The sequence below is a fragment of the Lepidochelys olivacea genome (genome assembly GCF_965140295.1).
Source record: "Lepidochelys olivacea isolate rLepOli2 genome assembly, chromosome: 6".
Classification (NCBI taxonomy): domain Eukaryota; kingdom Metazoa; phylum Chordata; order Testudines; family Cheloniidae; genus Lepidochelys; species Lepidochelys olivacea.
In genome coordinates, this window is record NC_140416.1 from 18,127,157 (window position 1) to 18,153,818 (window position 26,662).

General features: G+C 45.6%; 1 protein-coding gene across 3 annotated transcripts; it reads right to left on the bottom strand.

Moving 5' to 3' along the window:
• Window positions 1–391: 391 nt before the first annotated feature.
• CDHR5 (cadherin related family member 5) lies at window positions 392–26,237 on the bottom strand. 3 transcript variants are annotated; one of them, XM_084631083.1, is made up of 15 exons: window positions 25,821–26,237; window positions 25,395–25,570; window positions 22,965–23,015; window positions 22,490–22,582; window positions 21,108–21,206; window positions 19,763–19,873; window positions 19,296–19,469; window positions 17,773–17,863; window positions 16,272–16,369; window positions 15,092–15,298; window positions 13,703–13,819; window positions 11,533–11,605; window positions 9,549–10,064; window positions 4,392–4,558; window positions 392–2,596 (listed from the first exon to the last, which is right to left on the bottom strand). In XM_084631083.1, the coding sequence occupies exons 1-15, from the start codon at window positions 25,951–25,953 to the stop codon at window positions 2,045–2,047; spliced, it is 2,658 nt and encodes an 885-aa protein (XP_084487209.1). In that variant the 5' UTR covers window positions 25,954–26,237; the 3' UTR covers window positions 392–2,044. The 3 variants fall into 3 exon arrangements, with proteins under 3 accessions (XP_084487209.1, XP_084487210.1, XP_084487211.1); XM_084631084.1 differs by having other exon boundaries at window positions 9,846–10,064; window positions 25,821–26,232; XM_084631085.1 differs by lacking the exon at window positions 9,549–10,064 and having other exon boundaries at window positions 25,821–26,226.
• Between the last annotated feature and the right edge of the window lie 425 nt (window positions 26,238–26,662).

Genomic DNA, 26,662 nt, shown 5'->3' on the forward strand with positions numbered 1-26,662 from the left:
CAGCATAAAGGGGGTACTAGAGGAGGACAATAAGGAGAAGGAAAAACAAAGCTTCTGTGAAGCCAAACCATAGAACACAGCAGGAAGTCTGCAGGTTTTTAACATATCCCATGGTAGCTGGTTCCCTGCCCCTCTGGGAGGATCTGATCTGCTTTCAGGCTGGCTACTGTACTAGGCCAGTTCGGTTTGGTTCTGATAATGATGTTAGATTATTCTGCTCTCCTCCTCTAAGGGGCAGAGAGAACCTGCTGGGGCAAGAGATCACTATTGCTTTATTGTGGGTTTAAATGTAGCTGCTGGAGCCAGTGGGGACCAAGCCCTGCCATGGGATAGGGTTACAAAAGGCCAATACCTATGCCTCGTGATGAGCCAAGAAATAAAGATGACAATCTTATCTGCACTCCTGGATGCCACAGCTTTATTCCAGAGACACGTGTGGTCCATTCGGCTTAGCATGACAGCGATCAGAGAGCCAAAAAAAACCCACCTTGATCATCATCTAAATATGAAACAAGGAGCCTTCTACTAACTCGTGGCCCAGGTCTCCTCGCATTGGCCCCAGGTGTGACTCCCCCTGAAGAGATTTGTATACCAGTGTCCCTGTGGATTTGGGAAAGGGCTCTGTGAAGGAGAGTTTACCCTCTTCTGCCCCACCAGTAAATCAGATCAATGAACAAACCAAGTACAATACGGTTACCAAAGCAGAGGGCTACTTTACAGTAGTTGCGGGCAGCGGCAGCGCATGCTGAAATCCTCTGTAAATTAATAGGTTTAATCCTTCGTTGTGGTCTTCATGGTTAGGAAAATGCTGGATGAGGCCCAGCTTTGCCCTGTTGACTTCATTGGGACTATTCCCACACATAAATGTAAGCATGTGCCTAAACGTCTGCAGGACTGGGGCCTGGCTTTGGACTCGCTAAGCCACAGTGGGTCACATTCCTATTCTAAATTACACCAGTGGAAATCGGGAGTAATGGCCTTGATATCACAGCGGTGTCCCCGCAAGAAGAATCAAGTCTTAAATTAAAAACAATAAAGAATAAAATACTCCATTAAAGTGTTACCAGTTTGTGTAAATAAACATTCCTGACGTAGGGAGGAAATGACTAAGTTTTGCTAATAACAGGAAATGTAATGGTATTTCCCACTACGCTTGTTTCTATGCTCTCTAGCTTCTGTGGGCAGAATGAGCTTGCAGTGAAGCGGGAGGCTGTTAATTTTACCTGGCGGGTGAATGAGGCTCATTCAGTCTCAGTGGGAACCTGTACTTCCCTTAATTTTGTGCCACTAAATGGTGGTGCCTCAGTGGTGTAACTAGCACTGGGATTTAAATGAGCCTCAAAGCAAACCTCTGTGGCAATTGCCTGTTTCATGTCAAAACCAATTAAAATGGACTCTCTGCATCATTTTTGAAGCAAAACCTGAAGTTGTCCCTGGGAACTTCCCCACTAATTAAGTTGGGAGGGGTTCATCTGTAGAGAAAGCCATAGGAAATTCACATCTATTCAGCCATTTGAAGGGAGGCTTAAGGGTATCTAGATCACTGCCAAAGAGTTCTCCTGATTGCCCCTCAGAAAAACTGGAAAGAGGGAACAGAAGTATTTTTGGAGCCCCCTGGCTGAAGTAAGACCTGGGCATAGTGCCGGTGGCCTAATAGCTAAGGCACTGGCCTTTGAAGCTAGGAACTGTGGATTGGACTCTCCTCTGGAGTAAGAAGATACTTGATTTAAATCAATATCAGCTCTGAAGGAGATGGTCTAGCTTAACCCCAAGTTATTGGGCCCAGTGCAGGCATCATTGAGTGAAGTTTTATGGCCTGTGCTAGGAAGGTCAGACTAAATAATCACAATGGTCCTACCTGGCCTTAAAATCTGTTTACACTAGAAGGCAGAAGGGGATCACGGAGAGTATGTTCGTGAAATCTGCCAGCCACCTGTTTGCTAGCAGGCCTGTCTCTCTCACAGCACAAAGAACCTGGGACCCTTAGAAAAGTGGCTTCAAATTACCCACAGTTTCCAGATTGGCAAAACTCATTTTGCTGAGCCTATAACAAAATGTCGTCTTCTGTGTCTGCATCCTGGTCAGGTTTGAGGTTCCCATTCGTTGCTTGGAGCTGAGCTCTCTCTAGAATGAAGGACACCACTGGGTCACCGTGCTGACTGCCCTGCTCATCCTCCTCATCCTCCTCCTCCTCATTCCTATCCCCGTCCCCATCACTATCATCTTCTTTGTCAACCTGGTCTTCAAGCACTACAACATCATCCTTTGTCTCTGGATCAATATCATCCTTAAACCACACAGCTTTGTATCCATCGTCCACTGTCTTCCTGTCCTTTGTGAGGATAGATTTCACTTCTTTATTGCTGTCTGTGTCCTTTCCCTCTTTGTTCTCCTCCCCACCCTTCGTGGCAGCGGAAGCTGTTGCAATGGTGCTCTCCACCCTGGGCTCCAGAGGAAGGAAGCCGTCTGACGGCTGCTGCCCGACAGGGGTACCGTTCTCCAAAGTGTCGCTTCTCAGCGATTCATTGTCTTTCGTGCTCCAAACAGGATTTTCATCATCTTGGTAGCCTTGGTTACTTAAATCCTCAAGGGGATCCTGGGGGAATGGCAAGAGCAGAAATGTCTCATGATGGGGGGGGAAAGAGGGGGGGAGAAATGAAATGCTCGGGCACCGCTCTGCGGACATCAGTGGAATTGCACCCCTGCTGCCAGCTGAGGATCAGGCTGTCGAGGGGGCCCAGACAGGAGGCATGCGATACCCTAGTGGTAACTTTTGAGATGTAATTTCCCCTCCCTTCCTTTCTACCATCAGAAAAGTTGAATCAAACAATCTATGGCATGGCTGCCAAAACTTACTGACCCTCCGAGCCACATACGACAATCTTCAAAAGCCCAAGAGCCAGGGGGTGCCTGCATGGGCTCAGGGCTTCAGCCCAGCTCCTGCTGAAGCCCAGAGCCCTGGCAGGTGCATCCCACTGGGCAGAAGCCCTGAGATCTCCACCACCTCGCTGCAAGGCAGAAGTCCCAAGCTTCCCCCACCCCAGTCTGGTAGGTGGAGAATGGGAGGGGGATGTGGGGGGCTGTGTGAGCTGCGCTTTAATAGTAAAAGAGCCTCATGTGGCTTGTGAGCCACAGTTTGGCCATCCCTGCCCTATGGGAAAGGACAAGTTCAGAACAGCTCGATTTGTTTAAGGATGGGTGGGGGGGATGCAAGACAGTCCAGTGAACTAATCAACAGCAGCCTCACCTCCATGACTCCTCCCCTCTTCCATCAGACCTTGAGGGAGAGTGTTTTTTTTTTGTAAACTGCTCCTAACCCCAGGTAGCCTGGTGAATTATTGGGACATTTATTCCTGGCAGAGTGATTGTCCAGTAGCACCATTACTCCGTTTAGGTGTTATTAGCATTTGCTGGGGCCCATTTGTTCCTATGGAAGCCCTGACTTGGGTCAACATGTCTCATCTCAGAGGCTTGCAGCAATCACCTGAGATGCAGGCACTTGATGCATCTCTCAGTACCACCGCTGCAGTCACAGGACACCCATAAGAAGTGTATCTAATACTTTGCACTTCTAAGGCACCTTCCATCTAAGGGTCTTGCTTTACAAACGTTAGTGAATCTCCCCTCCTGACACTCCTGTAACAGAAGTATTAGTGCCATTTTGCAGATGGAGACAATGGAAGCCCAAAGACGTTAAAGCCAACATTTTCAAAAGAGGCCACTGATTTTTAGGGTCCTCCATTTCTGGGTTCCTGACTTCTCAAGTTCTGAACACCTGCAGCTCCCATTGAGTTCCTACTCCTATCTCTTTGAATCCACCTATTGTCTGGCCTCTTATTCTTTGAATTCTCTGGGGCATGGGTCATCCTGCTGTTATATCTGTACAGTGCATAGCAGAGGGGCTGGAGCCTCGACGTGCTATGGCAATACAAATCATAATGACTGTGACAGTGCGTGACGTTTGGCTCACCAAAAAATGGAGGCCTGCATACTCAGTGCGACGCTTAAACTTTGGTCCATGCGACCTGTCACAGTCACACAGCAGGACATAGAACGTGGATATCCCAGCACCCTGGTTCTTTCTTTAACCCCAAGACACATAGGTGCTGACTCCATGGGTGGTGCTCAGCACCCACCAGCCATAGCTGATGTGGGAGGGGGGGAAAGGAGGTCAGCAACGGTGGCACCAATCAGCGGATGGGGGAGGAGGGAGGAGAGCAGTGGGCGGGCAGGGGTCCTCGAGGAGGGGACAGGAAGAGGCAGAGCAAGAGCGGGGCAGAATGGGGGTGGAGCATCCCCCGGGAAAAGGAAAAGTTGGCCCTTATGCCAAGGCATCATTTCCGAGCTCTAAGGCAACCCTGAAACGAAACAGTTACAAATTAACCACTTACTTTGTCGCTCTCTTTTCCAACCAGATGCTTAATTGTGTTTGCATAATGCTTGCCGACAATCAATCCAAGCAACAGTAAGGCTATTACCAGAAGTACCGCCAACGTGGCGCCTAAAGCAGCCATGTCCTGTGCAGTGTATTGCAGGTTAGCTCTTGCGTCTTTTGTACCTACGAGGAAAACAAATGGATGTTACACTTCTCAGAATCACTTATAGGTGGCCTTTCATGCAAGACTTGATTGGAGGAGGAGAAGACAAAATTGCTTTTCTAAGATCAAGGGGAAAACTCTCCTGTAGAGTGCAAGTGAGGAAACGGACCCATTTAATCTGACAGGGTGTACTGCAGTGGCGTGCTTGAGGCGTCGGCTTTTGGAAGGACACCGAATGGAGAGGCTGGGACTTACAAAGGTGATTTTCCCATTTAAGCAAATGGGGAATTTTTCCTGAGAAAGAATTGCTGGACTGGGACAGGAGTGTTGTGTTGACATTTGGCTTACCACATTTAACCCCCAGAGCATCCTTTCCTTAATCACAGCTCCTCATCCTGGACCTTGAATGAGGTGGGAGCTGAGGTGCCCAGTGCTGCGGGGATCAGTACCTGTGGCTTAGCAAACATGTCTGTGGCACATTCTGTACAGTGCCAGACAAAAGTTTACACCCATTGTGGGAAGGCAGATTGTGGCTGGAGTTTATTACTTTAAGTTTCAAATGATTAAAAGGCAAGTAGGATCCATTCTCATCCCTGTACCTGCTTATCACTGCCTAGACTGTGTAACTGAATGAGCAAATAAACAGTGGTGTTTCCTAGAGCAGACCTTTGTGACAATATTTGCTTCACAAATTTCCACCAGCAAAAGAAAACATTTTTTTTTTTGTTTTCTAGTGGAAAAATGAGGCATCCTTTGTGCAGCGTTCTAGCCCAGAGATTTGGGGCCAAGTAAAAACAGGGAATAAAAACTTGACCAGAATAGCATTCCGATCTCTGTTACATGGCTGCAATTTGCACTGACGTCAGTGGGATCTGAGAAGCACCTTCTACCCTCTTGTCTATTAACTGGTGGACTTACTGTGCCATATTACAGCTGTCATGCTGATAAAAGCTACTATACTGGCCATTGTGCTTGTTGCTATGCTGCAGTAAAGCGCAGAGGAAAGTGACTGACTTGGGAGTTGCATTAAGTTGCACTATTTTAAAGTGTCTTTAATCCTTCGTTGATGACAGCATCTCACTCTGATTCTTATATTCCATGCCTATGGCAAATTGCCAGCTTTTCCTGGCTGTAAGTTTGTGTTATACTTTCAGCACTTAGCAGGTACAAGAAGCCCTTACCAGAATCAGCATCAAAACTGAGACACAGTACTATACTTCCAGAGGATTCACCTATTTAGCTTACCTCTAGGAATATTTGTTTCTTATTCCATCCTCATTTTGAATAGTAAACCAATTTCTTTCAAGTTTCACAATAATTAATAGCGTGTTTTGCCCTTTTGCTGGCATGTTTTAATTGTGGACTTTGAATATTACCTGGGCCGGTGATACTGCCAACTGTTTATTATTAACGTGACAGTGAAGGACTGGCACTTGTATGAAATTTTACTACTTAATTGTGTTTGATACCATGATTAGTGATGGGAAATGCAGTCTGTAGAACTGATGCAAGACTTCACTCTTTCTGACGTCAGTGGGTGTGAAGTTATCCCTTTGGTGCACATGTCCTAGGAATTAAAGTGTACTTCAGCATCAACCTCCCATAAGTTGAGTATTATTAAAATGTACTATAACTTTCCCACTGACTTCTTCAATGCACTTTGGCTCACACCCTTAAAGTACACTCCGGTCCTTGGCATACAAATCCCTTGACACCAAAGAACAGCCTTGAGGATAGGAGTCAGAGCATTTAGATCCAGAACAGGCCTATTGGCTCATTCCTCCTTGCCTTTGATAGTGCTGACTTGGCCCTCTGAAATATACTGTGTATACAGGAAAATAGGGCAATAGTTCTGTCACTTTAAGTACTCCAAGCCAACATATTTTTAGTACAGCGGTGAAACCATTTCCTTGCCTAGTTACCAGTATGTTGTTTGTTTGATAAATAGACACGAAGGGCCAAATTTTTAAAGTCACATCTATGTTTGGGTACCTCAGTTTCTGGGGTTTCAATCTTAGATACTTTAGGTACCAAGACTTGAAAATGTTGGCCTAATTTTGGCACTTAATAACTTGCCAGGGGGTGGGGTGGTGTTTTTCTTTTTCCCTCAGAGAGGCTGAAGCACCTGCAGCTCCCTCTGAAGTCATTGGGAGCTGGAGGAGCTCAGCATTTCTGAAAATAAGGCCCCATCAGTCTAAGCCTGGGCATCCAGAAATGGAGGTACCCATTCTAGCCTGGATCTTGGAGAAAAACACAGGCTGGAGGAGGGAAAAATTTGGAGAAGGCACCAAGAACCCCATTTGGGTGCACATGGCTAGAATGCTTGCTACAGCACCTCTGCAAATAGTTCTCTTACTAAAGAGCCAGTTTAGTTTTAGAAACATGAACTCCTCATATGCTGTTACCCAGAATGCAGTACGTGAAACCACGGTGACAGCAGTCAGTCTAGTGAGAACCACAGCAAAGAAGAGAGTATGATTAACACGCAAACGAAGCAGCACCTAGAAATGGAGCAATCTGGTAGCATGGAGGGACTGGGAAAGCTGGATTTCCACACACAAATCTTTGCACGAGCAGGGAAGCAGTGGAAGCAAGAACTGAGTCATATACACAGCTGACCATGGAAAATAACTATGAGAAAAAGAAGATAAAGCTTTTTTTACTACCTCTTTGGGGATGAGACATGAGTGAGACACTGGAACAGCCGATGAAAGTGTTTCTGTGCTGGGGTCTCAAGCAGAATGAGATTGTAGAGATAGGTGATCGTTTTTTTTACCCCAAACCAAGAAGCCGAAAAGAGAATAGATGCGTACACTACAGAGCTGAGAACTCTGGCATCCACATGTAACTTTGTAGCCATGATTTAGAGACAGAGTCGTTTGCGGCACACCTGATTCCAGCTTACAGGAAAGATTGTGAAGGGAAAACAGTCTAACCTTAGAGAAAGGCTTCCAAATAACAAGAGCAGCTGAACTGTCCAGGGAAAAGATCAAAACCATGATAGCCATTAGTGCAGAACAAATACACAGACTCAGGAAGCAGGACAGAGACAGACGGATTGAGAGCGTAGGCATCATTGTCCAGCGTATGTACTGCGCAAAGCAACATAACAAGGAAAAAAGAAATTGCCCAGCCAATGGGCAGTGTTGCAAGGAGAGTGGGAAACACAACCACTTTGTCCCCGAGCTGCAGTGACCCTGGAAAGAAAGAAAAGCAGCAGGACATGCAACGATTTGTGGATGTAGAGGCTTCCAATGAAGAAAAGTATGTCTGCAGTGTGACTTCAGCAAATCCAAAGGCTATCTATGTGCACTGACAAAGAAGGCGGTCAGCCATTCAGCTATTAGCTCAATGACCAATTTGATTCCGGCTGGATTGTGGGGCCAGCAGCAAATGTAATCCCAGCAACAGTGACATAGCAATATGAGACAGGAGAAATGTGGTTTCATTGTACACCACCAGGACTTGGTCATTCTGAGAACAGCAGGCTGTTGATAAGAAAACGTCTCCTGTTTCATGGCTATCGCTTGGAGTCAATACTAGTTGATGCACAGTAGCACCAGCTGCTGCTAGGTAGCAGGGCAGTGCAAGCCGTGGATTGGATTGTAGTACAACGCTAGAATATCCTCTGCATGAGAGAGGAGGAAGAACAGTCAGTAAGGGCCCTGCCCAGCATTTTAACAGAATATAAGGCCATATTTGAAGATGGGCACCTAAAGGGCAAGCTGAAGTTAGAAAACCATCCCCACATGCTGCCTGTGAGATCTCTTAAACAGAGTTTTAGCCTGATGAATCCACTGACAGAGCAACTGGCAAGTCTGAAAAGAAGCAAGACTGCTCAGAGGCATCGTTACACCAGTTGAAACTAGCTCAAAGTGGATCGGCAGCCTAGTAGTGGTGAGAGAATCTCCAGGTAAACTGAGGATTTGCAGTGATCCAGAACCACTTAACAGAACATTGAAAATAAGTCATTATCCGGTTGAGGACCTGCTGCCTGACTTATCCAGGGCAAAAGTCTTCACACTTTGTGATGTTTAGAATGGATTCTGACAGATTCTGTACTGTGGCACTATATAATATATATATATATATATATATATATATATATATTTAAAATCCCTATTAGTTCTTCACTCTAAAACACGGAAAACCAAAAAACGAGAAACTGAAATTTTTCAGAAAACTGGCAAAATGTATCTGATTTTGCAGTGTTTTTTGATTTTTGACAGAATATGGTTCCATCAAAGTTTCTCTGACCAGCTCTGGTCAGCAGCAATGAAGTGCTACCCTCCTGAGTACTGGTAGAATTGAGTTGGAGAGGGGTCTCTGAGCCACAATGCCCTTCATGGCTGCATCTGGGGTGGAGCACCTTACACTTAACTGCCTTCAAAGGGCTGTACCTAAAGTCACAATCTATTTAGCAGGTTTCATCTGAAAGAATTCCAAAGCAATTTACAAACTAAATAGGCACAGGAGTCCCTTTCCCCAACACTGAAAGGCAGCTGCCTTCGGAATACAGCAGTTTAACAGCACAGGGCAATACCAAGCAACATTTGAGAAAAGAAAGTGAAGAAGAATGCTGTATCCAGTAAAAGCTGCACTGGGATTTTAGTTAGGCACTAAAAAGTAATTATCCAGATTGGGCTTTCCCCAGGACATGGGGGTTTAGCCCCCCTTCTCTTGCAAAAGGTGCCATGGGACCTTGATGACACCAAGTGGTCAGAGCCTTGCTGTGCACCACAAAAAAGGGCTATCTCCAGTAGCACAGTGTTCCCCAATAGCATACTGCTATGTTGACGAATATTGATCCCAAAGGGTGAGTACATCCTACTGAGTCATCAATACTGCAGCAGTTCTTGAGACTTCCTTGGAAACCTCTCCCATTCGTAAGGAGGACAAATCAGAAACAGACAGCGAGAATTAAACTGAATTTGCTGAGCGCAGAGCTATTGCGGGGTAGGACGGGGGGGGGGAACGCCTTGATTCGGAGTAGCACACACATCTATCTACCTGTCTGATGACTGTTTGTGAAGGATGTTTGAGAAGACACAGGGTCTGATGGCCTCGGAGATCTGCTTGCTACTAGAGTTGATGTAAGAGGAGGGCTGGGCCCACCAGATGGGGAAGATGGCGGAGCAGTGGATTGAACAGTTCCACCTGGGTTTGTTCCTGTTATGGGGAATTTGGTGATTCCGGATTCTGAAGACCCCACTGGATGCATGCTGGATACTGCGCTGGTAGAAGACTTTGTGGTAGCAGGCTGTGTTGTGGTTTCAAGAGGCGGGATAAGTGAGCCTGAGGGAGTACCTGTCACAGGCTTTCCAGTGGGCCCAGATGTGCCAGCATTGTTGGTTGTCATGTTCACTGAAGAAGTGGATTTTATGGGTCCTGAATTGGATGTAGAAGCCGTGTTAGTTACTCCAGGTGGTGAAGCTGATGATGAACCAGAAGGTTTTGGAGTGGTGGTTCCTGTCCCAGCAGCAGCGGAGGTGGTGGTGGTGGTAGAGGTAGGAAGAGTTGTTGTCCCTGGAGACCCAAAGGTACCCGAGGTGGTGTTTAACTTTTAGCTACAATTTCATGTTACTTTATTTTTGACAATGGCAAAACATTTTATTCATCAGAACAGAGCAAAAGTAAAGCAGGTGACGATTGATACAACAAGCCATAAAGTTTCAATATAAATAACCAAGAAAGGTGTGTGTTCTACTGGCTGGAGGAGAAGGAGCTAAAACTTCTCCCTCCTTGCAACTCTTTAAAAGTGGAATTATGTTCATGGGCAGGCAGAATTTTAAAACCTACTCAAGTCCAGGACTGGCATGAATCTTAACAATCAGCAGAAGACTTGTGGAGCCATATTTTAAAAGGGCCTCCGAAATGCACCAGCAATATTTGTGAGTGCGGGCAAATCTGCATTCATAAGGGGACTCCTCCTGTTTTTGCACATGCAAATTCTTGTCTGCATGTGAAGCTGCAGGTGTTTGCCCACACAGATGGGTGTGTCCTCAAGTATAATGGACATTTTTCAGGAAAACTTTTTGCCACTTGGCCTATTGTATCTTTCTGTGCACGTCTAAGCACCATTTTGCTGCTGTTATCCAAACACTGTTATAGTGGTGAGGTAATGCAGGATATCAACTGCAACATTCTGCAAGGTGTAGTAGGATATAAACCAAGAAGGATATTTGGCAAGGTGGCCAGGGGTTTCTGACCCACTCCGTGTATTTAATGTGCAATGCAATATTGGTCTGCCTTCATGCAGACTACGAGGTGCTCATCAAGCTTTCAAATCTGATTGAGTGTAAATTCTATCCAACAGCAATTGCTAATGAGTATGGAAGGCACAAACTACCTTGTTCCAAAGAGGTTCCGTGATGGCCAGGGGGCCACGTGAAGAGTTCCATGCATTGCCCTATGGCTATCCTATTTTGCATGAGTCACAGCTCCATATTAGTAAGAGCTAAAGATCCCAGAAGTTAATGTTCCATCTTGACCTGAGTAGGAGGCTGCTGGGATCAAAATGAAGCACAGTATGCTGGGACCTCTTGGCTTCCCTTCTCTTTTTTAAAGATAAGAGCAGCTGCCATCTGCTCCTTTTTAAGCAAACTAGGAAAAACCCGTTAGCAAGGTACCCTTGTGACTCTCACTTTTGCCAACACTCAGCACCCCTCTTCATTCTGACCAATAAAATGAAGCATTGTATGTACAACGAAGCATGATCCTAGCTCTAGTCACATGTATAAAAAACATGGGAAAAGGAAAGTGAGCTGTCAAAGGCTAAATCCCTGGCACTTTGGGTGGGGGAGGCTGCTGTGAGTGTTTTAAGGCTACACTTGGAGTGCTCTAGCTGGAGAATAGAATAGAGCCTCCTATGAGATATGAATAGGCTTTGAATTGGGACCATAGTCTCTAATGTGTGATCTGTGTTCTCTAGATTGCCTGGGGCAATGTAAAATAACTCTTTGAGAACCATAAAACAATGGGATGCCCAGCGTACCTGTGGAAGGTGTGACCTCCACCGTGATCACAGTGTTTGCCTCCTGCAGACTCTCCTCATCAGTAGCAGTGGCCTATGCAGACATGAGAAGGAGATGACATTGGCTGCTTGCTTCATTCATTCATTCATTCTCCGAACATCCCCTGAAGTAATAGTACTCTGTACACTCCCACAGCACCTCCCGCTTGAGGCACTCAGAGCTTTATACACGTTCTATAACAATCCTTGCAGCATCCTTTGCAACTATGAAGTGGGGAAGCATTTTCTTTGCTGCTTTACAGATGGGGACTCTGAAGCATGAAGGGGTAAACTAACTTGCCCAAATTCACGCAGGAAGCCTGACAGATCTGGAATCAGAACTCAGATCTCCTGAGTTCCAGTCCTGTGCTTTCAACACTAGACCATATTTCCTCCAGAAATACAGCAGGGAACAATCTGGCACTGGCAGAAGGATACACAATGTGACAAAAAAGATCTATCCTTTAAGAAAACCCAAAAGCATAAGCCCCCTTTCTTGCTCAGAGGGGGGAAAAAACAAAAGGCTTTATCAGAGGATTTCAGAGTCCCCACAGCTGGTGCATATACCAAATCAGCAAAAGTCTTTATCTCTCATCAGTCCCTTTTGGACGTAGCTCCCAGTTAAGTCATTGGTGACTTTGTGGGTCTACGGAAGGCAGATTCTTAATTTTAAGAAACATTGCCCCTCTTTGTGTAAACCCTTCTGTGTGCATGATCGTTCGGAAAAAGCCAGCTCAGAGGAAAAATCCTACACAAAAGAGAGCTCTTAACATTGTTACGACGATCGCAAATAACTTAAAATATTAAGTGCCAGAACCTCAGCTGTTGGAACATGGCACAGCTCCACTGATGCTGATTTACATCCACCAAGGATGAGTCCCTTAGTATTTCATCTTCCCAACAAGAGTTGGTCTGTATCCTAAATGGGAACCTGGTAGATACCAACGGTGTTAATTGCACAGTCAACCTTTTAGCTGGGTCCTAAAGTCTTCCAAGAAGACAAATTTTGTTTTCTTTTTGTTAAATTCTGTGCATATGTAACACCAGGTTTGCAATGATTAGTAGACAGCGGAGCTCATTGAAATCTTTCTGTCAATTTTTTTCCTGTGGAAAACTGGATTTTTGACTAAACAAAAAATTTTGTGAAAAATGTCTGATTTCTTTGAAACTTGTTAACTTTTCATTGGAAAACTGAAAATTTTGTTTTGTTTTAAATGAAAAGTTGAAATTTTCTACCGAAAACTCTGGAAAACTTTTGTGTGTGTGTGTGTGTTCGTTGAAATTTTCCATGGGTGAGAGGGAAAACCCATTTCTTGACTGGCTCTGGCAGACAGTCCTGTATTTTACAGGCTTCTCAGGCATGTTAGCTCTATGACAGGGGTGGGCAAACTTTTTGGCCTGAGGGCCACATCGGGGTTCCAAAACTGTATGGAGGGCTGGATAGGGAAGGCTGTGCCTATCCCTATCTGCCCCCTCGTACTTTCCGCCCCCTGACTGCTCCCCTAAAAACCCCCCACCCCTCCAACCCTCCCTGCTCCTTGTCCCCTGACTGCCCCCCCAGGACATCACCCCGTATCCAACCCTCCCTGTCCCCTGACAGGCCCCCCGGGACTCCCACGCCTATCCAACTGCTCCCTACTCCCTGTCCCCTGGCGGCTCCCTGGGACCCCCTGCCCCTTATCCAACCTCCCCGCTCCCTGCCCCCTTACCATGCTGCTCAGAGCAGCATGTCTGGCAGCTGCGCCGCTCGGCTGGAGCCAGCCACACCGCTGCACTGCCTGGCAGGAGTTTGCAGCCCCGCTGCACAGAGCGCTGGCTACACGGCGAGCTGAGGCTGCGGGGGAGGGGGAACAGTGGGGAAGGGGCCGGGGGTTAGCCTCCCTGGCTGGGAGCTCAAGGGCCAGGCAGGACGGTCCTGTGGGCCAGCTGTGGCCCTTGAGCCGTAGTTTGCCCACCTCTGCTCTATGATCACGATTACCTTGAGCTCCCTATCGCCCCAGCTGTTGTCTCATCATCTGTTTCTATTGTAAGGTCTCTAGGGTGGGGGCTGTCATTTTTATGATGTGTCTAGCTCTGATCGGGGACCCCAGATACTCTGGGAGCTACTGTAATACAGATAACTATCCTCTGCCTATCGGGAAAGATGACATACCAATACTGTTATAGTTGTGGCTGACTGCAGCATTATGTTTGTCAGGACAAGTCCGTCTCTGGTTACAGTGAAATCACTGCTGTTTTGAATGCTGTACGTGATCTGAGGGTTGAGTTTCTGAAAAATTAGATAAGAAAGTGAGTTAAGCGTCTGCATTGGCTGTCTGTGTTTTCCCAGAAATTGTTGCCCATAACAATGAGCGGAATCCTTACTCCTATAAAAATGGTTCCCTCAGGGTGAAATTCACTCCCATGCAAAGAACCAGCACAAGGGAATCCTGTTGGGAAGGTTTAAATGGGATAAAAACGTTGCATAAGCCTATTGCTGGGCTTCTGGACTGGGGTAATTGTTGCTGTATTTCTGTATGTTGTTCCATCTATATATGTCCTGTTCCTGTCACAGGCTGGCTGGCCCTTTAGAGCAAGCTAGGCTGAGCAGCTGAGCTATCCCTCAGCTTCACTGGTGATGCAGTGAATTAGTGATCCCAGCTGGGTGCGATGGAGCTTAGTTACAGTGATAGACCCCAGAACGAGGATGATTTAAAAGGAGCTGTGAACTCAGCCTGGAGAGGAGACCAGAACAAGGGGAGTTCCCTCTCTGGGAAGGGCCCGGGGGAGTCAGGCTGGAAGGCCCACAGGGATTAGGGTAGGTTCCTATGGGGGAGCCTAAGATGGGGCCTGCAAAGAGCAGGGAGATCCCTGAGCAGGGGACCTGCTAGAAGGAAGCAGCATAGGAGAAATTTTGTGGAGGGGCTGAGGGAAGGGGCCAAGAAGCAGTGAACGTCAGTGGAACCCGAGTGGGTATTTATTTGGACTTGCAGAGGAAGGGGGCTGAACTTAAGAGGAGACCTGACTGGAGGGCCAGGCCATGGACGACTTGGAGAGAGACAGGCCATCACAGGCCTGAAAAAATGGTCAACAAAGGGTGCAAGAGAGACAAAGCCCACCCTGTGCAATGCTGCATCCAAGCCTGAGGGAGTGCCCCTGAGGTGAGGGTGCACGATAACAGGTACCCATACTGTGTTCCTGGCTGCCCTTACGCCAATTAAAACTGTCAATCTCCTCTCTTTACCCAGGATCAATCACTCTGTTGCAGACAGATAAATACCTATCCTCGCTTGCTCCTATCAGTAATGTCCCCATCAAGCTGAGCCGTCCTTCAATGTCTGAGGAAATGATGGGCCTTGCAGTGAGACTGAAAGGCTATGAGATCCGGACTTGGGATTTCTGGGCTTCCCTGTCACAGTGGATGCCATCAGCAGCTTTCGATGGGCTTGATCTGGTTGCCTCTCAAGTCAGTGGCAAACCCTTCCCTCCTATCCCCCACCCCCAATCCAGATCCACGCATGAAGTATGTAGAGTAACAGACCAAACCCTTCCAGTTCCTTACATTAGGGAAGTCATCATCAGCTGCAAAGATCTTCAGGGGTATTGAAGGTGCTTTAGAGTCCATGACCAGACTGAGAGTGGCCAGCCCGGCAGACACCGTCCCTGTGTACCTGGAGTTTTCAAAGTATGGTGCGTGGCTACTTTTAGTGATGACCTTGATCTCTACTGTGCTGAAGGAGTATCTCAGTGCATTGTTGGCCTGGGTGGCCTATAGAGAAAGGAGACAATACAGACACACAACTATTCCCTTTGTTGGTGAGACACAAGAGGATGTGGGGCCAGATCCAAAGCTCATTAAAGTCAAAGGGATTTTTTTCTGTTGATCAAATGGGCTTTGGATGAGGCCCATGATGGGAGGCTGGGATAGGACTAAGTTAACATTTAGAGCAGGGGACTGATGGTTAGAACTGCTGTGTTCTAGCCCAGTCTCTGCCACTAGCTTTCTCTGTGACCTTGAACAAGTCTCTTAACCTTCCTGTGCCTAAAATTTTCCCACCTATCACATGGGAGGTGCTTGAGGCTTAATTTATATATGTAAAGTGCCTTCAATTCTTCAATGCCAAGGGCTACAGAAGTGCCAAATATTACTAGGATAGGATGATCCAAGCCAGCAGACATGGCTATGCTGCATAACGTCAAGAGGTTTCACCAGCGGCTGTGTTTACAGCCTGATAATCTAGAGCTTGGCACATATTTTTTCCCCAAAAATGGTTTAAAACTCTTGACTTTCCTTTGATTATATTCTAGTTGGAAAATGGAGCTTATTCATGTGGGCAGCCTAAATAGCTGCTTTTGTGCCCACACAGATCATGCCCAAGTCCCCAGCACTAGTCCTTTCTGTTAAGTTATGATCATTTTAACCCAGATGGATGGCTCTTCAGTTAAGGTTGCTTCCTACATCCTGATCTGAGAGCACAATCCAGTCATCTTTACGCAGGTCAAAATTCCCACTAAGAAATCCCAGCAGGAATTTTGCTTGTAGGAACAAGGCAGGATAACACCCGTTTCCAGACACCTGTCGCACACTGGATGCTTCAAGAAGAAATCCTGTGTTTAATTACTCTTCATCACAAGCCGAAGCACTGTGGTTTCCTTGACTCCTAGCACATGTAAAGTCACTGTCCTCCTGGCCAGAAGCTCTGGAGCTGAGACCTGGGGTTCTGGAATGTCAATAGACTTACCATGACACGCAAAATGAACATGTCTGTAGTATTTGCTGCTTTGTTCATCGTTATATTCCCTGTATCACTATCCAATAAGAATACATCGTCCTTGTTTCCTAAAGACAATGGGAAGGTTAATTGGGACTAGTGTTGACCATAAGAGATACTTTAGTAAACGTATCTAGAGCTTTAAGAGATTTCGCTGTGGCTTATGTGTTTTGCACCTCGGATATTGCAACCCATGACATCATCTCCTTATCACCCTTGCCAGGCTTTAGGACTGGGGACACGTAACATGGACACAGTGTTACCTCAAAGTGTAGATTCAGCCTGATGAGAACAACAGGAAGACACATGCAAGCCTGACCGGAGGTAAGAGAGCGACACTTCTTATTTAAGTTGCACTTAAGTGGCTCCAGCTGATGTATGAGGCCGACTGTGCTAGTACTTACATAGTAAGAGCCAGTCCTTACCTCAGAGAGCTTACAATCTAAAAGGACAAAGGAGGTGCTCCCCTCATGTTACCGATGCGGGGAACTGAAGCACAGAGAGACTAAGTGACATGGCTAGGGTCACCCAGGAAGTTTGTGGGGCTGAGCCAGGAGTGGAATCTAGGTCTCCTGGGTCCCACTCCAGTGCCTTAGTGACAACACAAGCCTTGGGAAGGAATGAAGAGATTTTTTTACAACACAGTGGGACACGTTGCTCACTGTCAGCATCATGTTCCCTACTCAGTTCTGCACTGCCATATGGGTATGCAGCTAGGCCACGCCTTACAGAACAAATTAAAAAGATCAGAGAACTAACAATCTGTCTGATATGGACGAATTGTATTTGTCAATCAACTGACCTCTTTTTTTAAAAAAAACAAAACAAAACAAAAAAACGTTGACTGAAATAATGTGCTGTTTGACCATGGAGAAATCAGCTGATTATAGTCCAGCCTTTATCTTTTGAAATCAAGACTAACGCATGGAATCCCAGTCAGAGCTTTTCGCAATGTCCAGTGGTGCGAATACAAAATTCTCAACTAAAAATGAAAACACAGAAGGTTTCAGGAATTTTTGGTTCAGGCAGGTTGAAGACTAGCTGGAATCAGTGTGACTGGAATGGAGAAAGTCAGCCCCAGCCATTAGGATAAAGATCTGTATCAGCTGACAGAAAAGAGCTTCTCCCTCTCCCCTCCCCCCGCAAACAAACACACTGCGCTGAGCTCTGGTTGTAGTGATGTGCTGCTCCTTTTCTCCCCGTCTCTACAGTCTAAAGAGACAAGAAACCTATGAGGTTCCCACTATGTGTCTATACAGCACCTAGCACAATGGAGGTCCTAATTCTATCCTGATGGGGCCTCTAGACACGACAGGAACACAGGCAATTAATTGCAATAATTATTTTTCTGATCTAGAGCTATATTGCTGTGACTAAATATTAATTCTGAGGATTCCCCCCACTGGTGAGGGAAACTTGACAATATTACCAATGGGAAATGAATGTTTGGGAAGATAGGAACTTTACTCACCATCAACAATGCTATACACTATTTTTTCATTCAAAGTGTAGTCAGGGTCGATGGCATAGAGGGGCCCAGGTTTTAGGATCAGTGGTTCAGTCTGCAACAACAAGGCGAGACTCTTAAAAACAAGACACTAGATGCCTGCAGAACTTTCCAATCCAAGTGATACTTAGCTCACGAGCACTCTGTTACTGGAAAACACAATGCTTATTGCCAGGGGTTGACTATTGCAGAACAGAGATGACAGAGAATAGAATTTGGGGTGGTGTAGCTCCTTCCTTGCTCTAGGTATGCATCAAAAGCAATGAACCCTCTGCTGTTGGGAATTTTCAGTCTCAGTGTTTGACTCAGACTTGCCACTGCACTGACATGTCCTCATTTATGACTGGCGTCAAAAGCCTGCTCATGACTAAGTGATACAGCTGGTACTGGGCATGATCCTTGGGGGAGAGGGTGACTTATTGTTCAGTGTAACCAGTCTTCTCTCAGCCTCCCCAACATGCATTATTCTGCTGACCATAGTCTCAAATAGTTGCTGGGGAAAACAAACCATGTTTGACTGTAACCTTCTTCCGTGTGGGGTGTGAAGACATGCAAAGAGCTGTCTCATGGAACAAAGCTGAGCAAACCCCACAAAGGGTCCAGTCCTGCAGCCCGTCCTCAGGCAAGAGAGAGACCAATGTGTACCAGTATCTGATTCAGAACAGATTTTCCAAACGCCTCATGAACTGAGCTGATCAATGCGAGACAGGTGTTCAGAGTTGATGTTCTAGTGTCATTATTATCGTCCCTCACTATTGAGAGGGAGTTACCGGAGCTCGCATTACAAAGCCTTAATTTCCCAAAGGGCTTTTTGAGCAACTGTTTTGCTAAGCACATCCACACTGACTCTATGCCAATGCTCTCATCTCTCTTAGGATGGTAATACCGTGCTGTAAACTCAAGCAACAAGCACGTCTGATGGAGTATGGTGATGGCATAGATACGGGCTGCATCACATGGGTGCAGCAGCAGGCATCTCTCCTAAGCAGACAAACAACTTTTTCAAAGAAAGGGGTATTGAGGGCTGGATTGAAGCCCTAGGCACACCCCGACACTGGGGCTGTTCCCATGGCCTACACCCCAGTAGAGGAGTGAACTAGAGGGGGGGTCTCCTCCATGCTTCCAGCAATGAAAGGCAGGGTGGCAGGATGCCTGCCAAATATGGCAAGCCCCTTCCCCAAGGAGTGGACCTGGTCTGCTCCCTGATGGTGGCTGCAGGACCAGTTGGCTTCCTCCCTGTTGACTGTGCTGCAGACTCAGGGAGAAGTCACTGCCTTGACTTACGCCTGCCTCATGTTTTCAAGCTTTTCTGCACCACGATGGGAGCTAGGAATATAGTAATTTAAATCTGAGGTTCCAACATCACGTGAATCCAGGAACCAGGGCCTTAGGCCTCTGCTCCGATCGGGCCTGGACCATATCTGTGATGCTAAAGACCTGTCCTGGGATACAGACTGAAAGCATAAGCTCCTGTGTGGGCTGCCTACCGTTTTCTCTGAGATGTTGACCCTTCCAATGTACCCGCTGCTGATGCAAACTTTCTTATCCGCATTAAGGAAAGTGCACGGTTGGAACCAGGGCGGTTTGGTGTCGGCTTGTTGGATGTCTATGTTTATAGTTGCAGTGGCTGTATTACCATCTGCGCTGCCGGGTGCCCTGTCCTATACAGAAAATCACAACATTCCTGTTAGATGCAAGGCATATTTCCAACCTTAGAACCCCCTTCCCGGAAGCCCCTGCAAAATCTAATGGGCTGGATCCTTAACTGATGTAAATCAGTGTAGCTGCATCAATTTGTGTTTTTCCAATGGAGCTATGCCAGCTGATACACGCTGAGAATCTAGCCCTGTAACTATTGTCAGTATGACAATTACAGCTATCTTGGTGGATAGAATACCCACCAGGGCATAGCAGCTGTGAAGAATGAAATGTTTTGCTCACATATAAAACTCACCCTTGCATACAAGATTAACTGCATAAATTTATATTTGTCATAGTCCAGGGTTTTGTGCAAGTAAATGCTTGGGTTATTAATTCCTTGTATGTTAAAGTAGTCAGTTGCTTCCTGAAAAACAAGAGGGGGCGGGGAAGGATGATAGCTGTCTCCATCACAGACACACACTCTGAAATACTGTTAGCTGCTTAACATATATCACATCCAAGGCTGGGTATTTATAGGAGAAATACATGCATAGTTCATCTGTTGATGCTTTGAACTCTTTTTGGTCTCTTGCTAGTAAAATGGAATCATCTCTGGCATTTCAGTATGGATCATTAGTGGAATTTTGAACATTCTTCTCTCAAAATGATCATAGGGCTGAATTCAGATTTAAATTAGTGGAACAGAGAGCAAAACTTGGCACATCGCTTTCTACTGTAGTAGGAAATAACAGGCTTGGCTTCGCTCTCACTTACACCAGCGCCTTTCATAGCATTCTTCCTGATTTATACCATTTTGAGGCCAGAATCTGACCTGATGGGTAAAATTCTGAACTCATTTACACCTGTTTAACTCCATTAAAATCAGTGAGGTTTCACAAGTGTAATTGATGCAGAACTTTGACCCCCATCTGCCCTTGACATGATTCTCTTCTTTTTTTGTTTGAAAAAAAGGTTTTATCCATTCCTTTGTTAATTAAAACTTAAAACAAACAAAATGACAAAACACCATCCTTTATACTGCAAATTGGCATCAGTTTAACTGAATATAAATTATCCATTGGTCTTTCAACAAAATCCTTAAAGATGAAGGCTGATCTTGTGGCTAAGGCCGTGGACTGGGGCTCAGGGGATCTGGATTCAGTTTCTGGCTTTGCTCCAGACTTCCTGTGTGACCTGGGGCAAATCCCTTAATCTCTCTGTGGCTCAATTCCCTGTCTGTAAAACTGGGGTAATCGTACTTCCTTTCCCACTCTGTCTGCTGACCTATTGAGAGTCTAAGCTCTTCAGGACAGGGTCTCTCTCTTACTGTGTTTGTAGTACAGCCTAGTACAGTTCTTCCCCAACCTTGTGTTGGCTTCTAGGCACTACTGTAATGTTAATGCTGAAGAGGTGCTCTGGTAATATATATTTTTTAAGTGTGAATTTTTGAAGAATTACTTATCTAAAACATGGATTTCTCTGTTTCACTAGTGCCTCCTTGCTCTGACCTTGCTTTATCTTTCTGGAAATCTCACATGTACTCCAGCAGGTGAAATAACCAACTCTTGTTGAATGTCCCACTTGTCACCTGTCTCAAAGTTGGTGCCAGTGTAAATCACTAACAAAGAGTTCTATGCTTTTGCAATGAACGTACTCACCGGGGTGATCGCTGTAAGTTCATATTGTATGTTGTCCAGATCAAGGTCGCTAGCAGTTACGCTCTTCTCGGGTATAATGATCGTATTCACTTTTGTATCCTCAAAACAAATATACATGATTATTTTTCCATTTTGGCAAATGGTCACATGCTGGATATAGTGTCCTCACTGGTAAATCCTTCCTAGTCCCCTTGTGCTGTATGGGTCAGTGCTCTTGAATTAGAGAGAATCCTCCCACTGTCACCTCTGACCAAGTTTAATTGACATGGTGGTAAAAATGCTGGATGCCCCCAGAGCATTGTCTATACTAGCGCCCTTATCGGAACTGGTGTTGCTGAACTGAGATGGTGCCAGCAGAAGTGTGTATTCTAAAATTCCCTGGTGTAGATGTGATAGCTGCCATCTTGGCTGACACACCAGGGACTTAACCAGAGCTAAAAGCAGGAGCTGCTGTAGCTTGAGCTAAACAGTCAAGTTTTCCCAAGCTGTGGCTGCAACAGGTTCCTATCCTCTGATCAGTGTGACCAAGAAGGGCAGGCCTCACAAGAGGACCTGAAGTGTTTTGAAACCTGCCAGGCTCTCTATGTGGAAGATGGGTGACACCTGGTAGCTAAGCCTGAATATAAACTGCCTGTTTTTTTTAAGATGCGTCTTCTCTGTGCAGAGCTTTTGTTCTGACTAAATAGTACTTTGCTTTATGAAAGCTGGCTGGTCGCTGATGAACCTTGTCCTTGCCTCTGAGAGAGCAGGACTGCAGGTGCTGAACTCAAGTCAGTTCTGCTGAGGTGATCACAGTGAATTGCAGAAATCTGCAGCCTAGGTCTGAAGGGAGAGGATAGTGAGATCCTGCCCCAAGAAAGTCGACCACCAGAGGCCCGAAACTTGGGTGGGATTCCTCAAGGCTGCCCATAAGAGGTCAGAGGTGCAGTTACCTTAGGAAATGTGACAGTCAGCACAGAGGGGGACCTGTAACGTGTACTGAGAAGTGGGTTCCATAGACAAAGCCCCTGGAGAGCTGCACATTAAGGGGTGCCACTCTTGGCTTCAGTTTGCTTTCCTCTGTGTGCTTTGATTTTGGCTAAATAGGTTAAGTACTGATTTCAGAAGTACTGAGCACCTACAACAAAACAGCTGAAGTCAACAGAAGCAGCAAAGATTCAGCACTTCTGACAGTCAGGTTTTAAATGACTTTGACTGCACGGGCAGTAATTCTAACCTGAAATGTCAAGGAAGCATAGTTCTCTAATTTTCATGGACGAGAACAGGTTTCATACATGCTTATAAATCATTTTCCTCTTGCCAAATTAGAGTCCCACATGAATTGGAATGATCCGATCTGTAATCTTCCCTTTATTATGACAACACTTTAATAAAACCCTTACCTCAGGAACCTTTGCAGTGATATTTGTTTCCTCGAATGACGGGCTGTTATCATTCAAATTGCCAACTTTTACTACAACATTCACAGAATTGACCTGGTCGGGAGGTAGGAAGAGGGGAGAAAAATCACAACTAAAGTAAGACCGTTCGGAGCAGCACTGCCTGGTAGGCATGAGCTGAGAAGACCGTGTGAGAATCAGAATTGGAACTGGACTACATGCGCATTTGGGCTGTAGGCTGAATGAAGGCCTGGGTTTGAATTTGGATATGATGGCACTGAAATCTCATGGGCAGTGGGTTGTTTTTTTTTTCTTCTTCTTTTTGCTCTTTCCAGGAGAAGACAACATTTTAACCATGAGAATGAGCAGTTTCTCACAAGGGGTATGTGTTGTGAATAGTTAACATCCGAGCCAAGAATGGTGTCCTGTTTCTAGTTTCTATCTAGCAATATGGCAGCATATTAGAAATTACACTCACCTCGACACCCCCTTTCCAGCAAAGCAGGGTTACTAGTAACACATTTTCTGCCTGTGTTTTAAAAACAGAAACAAAAAGTCTGTCATTTTAAAAACATCCATTGTGGCACCAACATTCTTCTCAGGTGTGGCTCACTCCAGTCCTGATGCAACAAAGTAACTGAGCACATGCTTTTGTGCATTTTAAGCACGAGCTTAAATCCCTTTTACTTCAGTTGGGATTTAGGGACAAATCTCATTTGAAATCAATGGAATTTAAGTATATGCTTAAAATAAAGCTAGTGAATAAGTGCTTTGCTTCAGCTGTGTTTATACTTTTTTTTTTTTAAGATATTTTTCTTTCTTCTTTTTACAGGCCTTCAATTAGCTTCTGATCTCCGTTACACTGGTGTCAGTGTGAAATCATTCCATTGACTTCAGTGAAGTTACTCTAGATTTACATAGCTGCAGATAGGATTGGACACTTCCCCCCGCCATGCGTGATGCTAGGGCTTGTCTACACTACCCGCCGGATTGGCGGGCAGTGATCAATCCAGCGGGGGTCGATTTATTGGGTCTAGTCTAGATGCGATAAATCGACCGCCGAGCGCTCTCCTGTTAAGTCCGGTACTCTACCAGGGTGCGAGGCGCAGGCGGAGTTGACGGAAGAGCGTCAGCCGTCGACTCACCGCAGTGAAGACACCACAGTAAGTAGATCTAAGTATGTCAGCTTCAGCTACGTTATTCATGAGGCTGAAGTGGTGTAACTTAGATCGATTTTCCCCCTCCCCCTCCCAGTTTAGACCAGACCAAAAGTGGGGCAGTGAGAGAGAGTTCTTTGACGCTGATGCTCAGCGAGGTTTCTGTTTATACAGATACCAATCAGTCCAGCTCCTTTCTTCATGGCTACATCTGTTCCCATAGCCAAAACCCTGTCTATCTGACTGCAGAATTAACATCCACCCTGCTTGAGTGCCCCTTCATTGCTCCCGCATTACAGTGAGTCTGGCTGGAAAATCTGCAGCAGATCCAGGTAAATTAAACAGAGGTTAATATTGAACAATGAGTACAATGTCCCCCACAGAGTCTGTTTTTACAGGAAATCTTTCATTGTTCGATATGCTTCAGATTTGTACATTGGGAAAAGCAGGACTGCATTGCAGAAACTATTGAGAGGGTGGGAAGGAGCTGGAGGCTTTTGTTGCTGGGGGACAGTTTAGGATTGGCACATTTGCTGGCTATTAAAATAATCGGCAGTGAAATAGTTAACAACTCTGCCATTTAAATTGCTATTCAATTTCCAAATTAGAACTCCACTAAGGTGAACAGAATCATCTCGCAGCTCTAGACTGTTGTCATTTTGTGTATGTATGTGTACGATATTAAACCAGCCGTGGGGAGTATCCAAACTCCACTGAAATGCAGTTACAAGTCTCTGCTTTAAAACCTGCACCATATTCTCCAACACACCTTATGGACCCCTGGAATAGACTTCGTGGGTAGGGAACTTAAGAACAGGCATACTGGCCAGACCAGTGGTCCATCTAGATGAGTAGCCTGTCTTCTGACAACGGCTGGTGTCATATGCTTCAGAGGGAATGAACAGAAAGGGCAGTTATTCAGTCCCAGCTTCTGGAAGTTACAGGTTTAGGGACACCCAGAGCATGAGGTTGCTTCCTTGACCATCTTGGCTAATGGACATTGATGGACCTATCCTCCATGAATATATTTAATTCTTTTTTGAACCCATTTGTACATTTGGCCTTCGCAAAATCCTCTGGCAAGGAGTTCCAAAAGCTGATTGTGCATTGTATGAAGAAGTACTTCTTTGTTTAAAACCTGATGCCAATTAATTTCATTGGGTGACTCCTGGTTCTTGTGTTATGTGAAGGAGTAAATAACACTTTTTTTTCTCCACACCAGTCACGATTTTATAGACCTCTATCATATCCCCCCTTAGTCATCTCTTTTCTAAACTGAACAGTTCCAGTCTATTTAATGTCTCCTCATACTGAAGCTGTTCCATCCTCCTAATCACTTTTGTTGCCCTTCTCTGTACTTTTTACAACTCTAATATATGTTTTTGAGATGGGGTGGGTGAACAGAACTGAATGCAGTATTCAAGGTGTCGGTGTACCATGGATTTATACAGTGGCATTATGATATTTTCTGTCTTATTATCTCTGCACCTGTCGGCTTTCCCCCAGTGTTCCCTTGAAAAAGAGAGAGTTGGTGGGGGCAGAAAAGGTTGAATTTACGCATACAAGTTCCCTGTTCAGGATACCGAACGTCAGTAAAATGGAAAAGGTGACGCCATTTTACAAGCCAGCTGTGCTGTGACTGTCAGAGGTATTAGATCATGTCCCTTTCACGTGACCTGTACTCTATGAAGAGTGTTTTACAATATTAACTCATCTGCTAATTGTCTCTTTTTTTCCAAATAAAAACTTACCTCATAATCCAAGGACTTGGTTAGACTCAATTCTGTGCCAATAATGGTAAACGATCCGGAGTCGAGTGAGTTCTCAATTGTTACTGTGACACCAGGCTGCATTGTAATGGTGGTAACAATAGCCCCCAGCTGATTATTCTCATCTATTGTTGGGTTCTCATTTCCTACAGAACATTCTGGAAAAAGCACACAATCATTTGTATCAACGTTGGCACAAAATTGTCAGCCAGTTCTCTTTGGATATTGGAACAGTCAGACTGGATCAGACCCATGGTCCAGCTAGGTCAGTACCCTGTTGCTGGCAATGGCTAGCACCAGCTGCTTCAGAGGAAGGTGCAAGACACCCTGCAATAGGCTGTTATGGAATAACCTGCTCATGGGGAAAATTTCCTCCATGCTCGTAGGACTCAACAGATGCGGACTTACCTGTGGTGCTCTGTGCAAGAACTTGTGTTAAGGGCAGCAGCAGAAGGAGTGCAACAGCAGGGAACTGATTAGAAACTGCCATGCAGGAAGCAGAAGGAAGCCCACGTCTTTGGACAAATCTAATCCACCACATTTTTTCTCCGTATTGTCACCGAAGCGTGCTCACCCATTCGCTGTCCCAGGAAGAAAAGAACACTGCATGTCTGGAGCAGACTCCCACCTTCGGCACTTCAACCTTTGCCTCCCTGCTTTATTGTTTAACTTATTTATGACTTATTTACTGGTTCCTGTTCTCAGAATGCGATAAGCTGTGAATTCCGCATTCTTCTTGGCTCTGGATCTCTGGATTTTTAACTGCGTTAGGATTTGGTGTTGAATACCCCCAAATAAATATAGTGGAGGGGGGGTGGACGTTGGCACCTGTTACGTTGTCTGTCTCCTCCAGTGCTCCTCAGTGGCAGGTGCGATTGTAATCACAGAGTGCATGCTAGAGTGTTGTACTGAGCCAATGATTTGGAGCAGGGCTGCACTTCAGATGTACCACAGAGACTCTCTGCTTCATGGTAGGGTCACCAGATGACCTGTTTTTTTAAAGGGACAGTCCCTTTTCTGGGGACTTTTTCTTATATAGGTGCCTATTAGCCCTCACCCCCATCGTGTTTTTTCACAGTTGCTATCTGGTCACCCTACTTCATGGGAATGTTTCATGGTAGAAATAATATGGGCTTAAGCAAACCTTCCGTGTCAGATCTCAACTCACTACTAGCCAGTACTGTCCTATGCAGCCCACATCAGGTCTATGCTCAGCTCCATAGCAAGCCGTGTTCTCCAGCACATTCTCT

What these genes read in the sequence shown, in the direction of transcription:
- CDHR5 (XM_084631083.1), bottom strand. Translation starts at nt 25,953, where the DNA reads ATGTGGTGGATTAGATTTGTCCAAAGACGTGGGCTTCCTTCTGCTTCC. An exon ending in AGTTAATCTTGTATGCAAGG is followed by an intron (nt 19,470 to 19,762) that starts GTGAGTTTTATA and finishes TTTTCTGTATAG; the next exon opens with GACAGGGCACCCGGCAGCGC. An exon ending in CCACAACTATAACAGTATTG is followed by an intron (nt 11,606 to 13,702) that starts GTATGTCATCTT and finishes ATGTCTGCATAG; the next exon opens with GCCACTGCTACTGATGAGGA.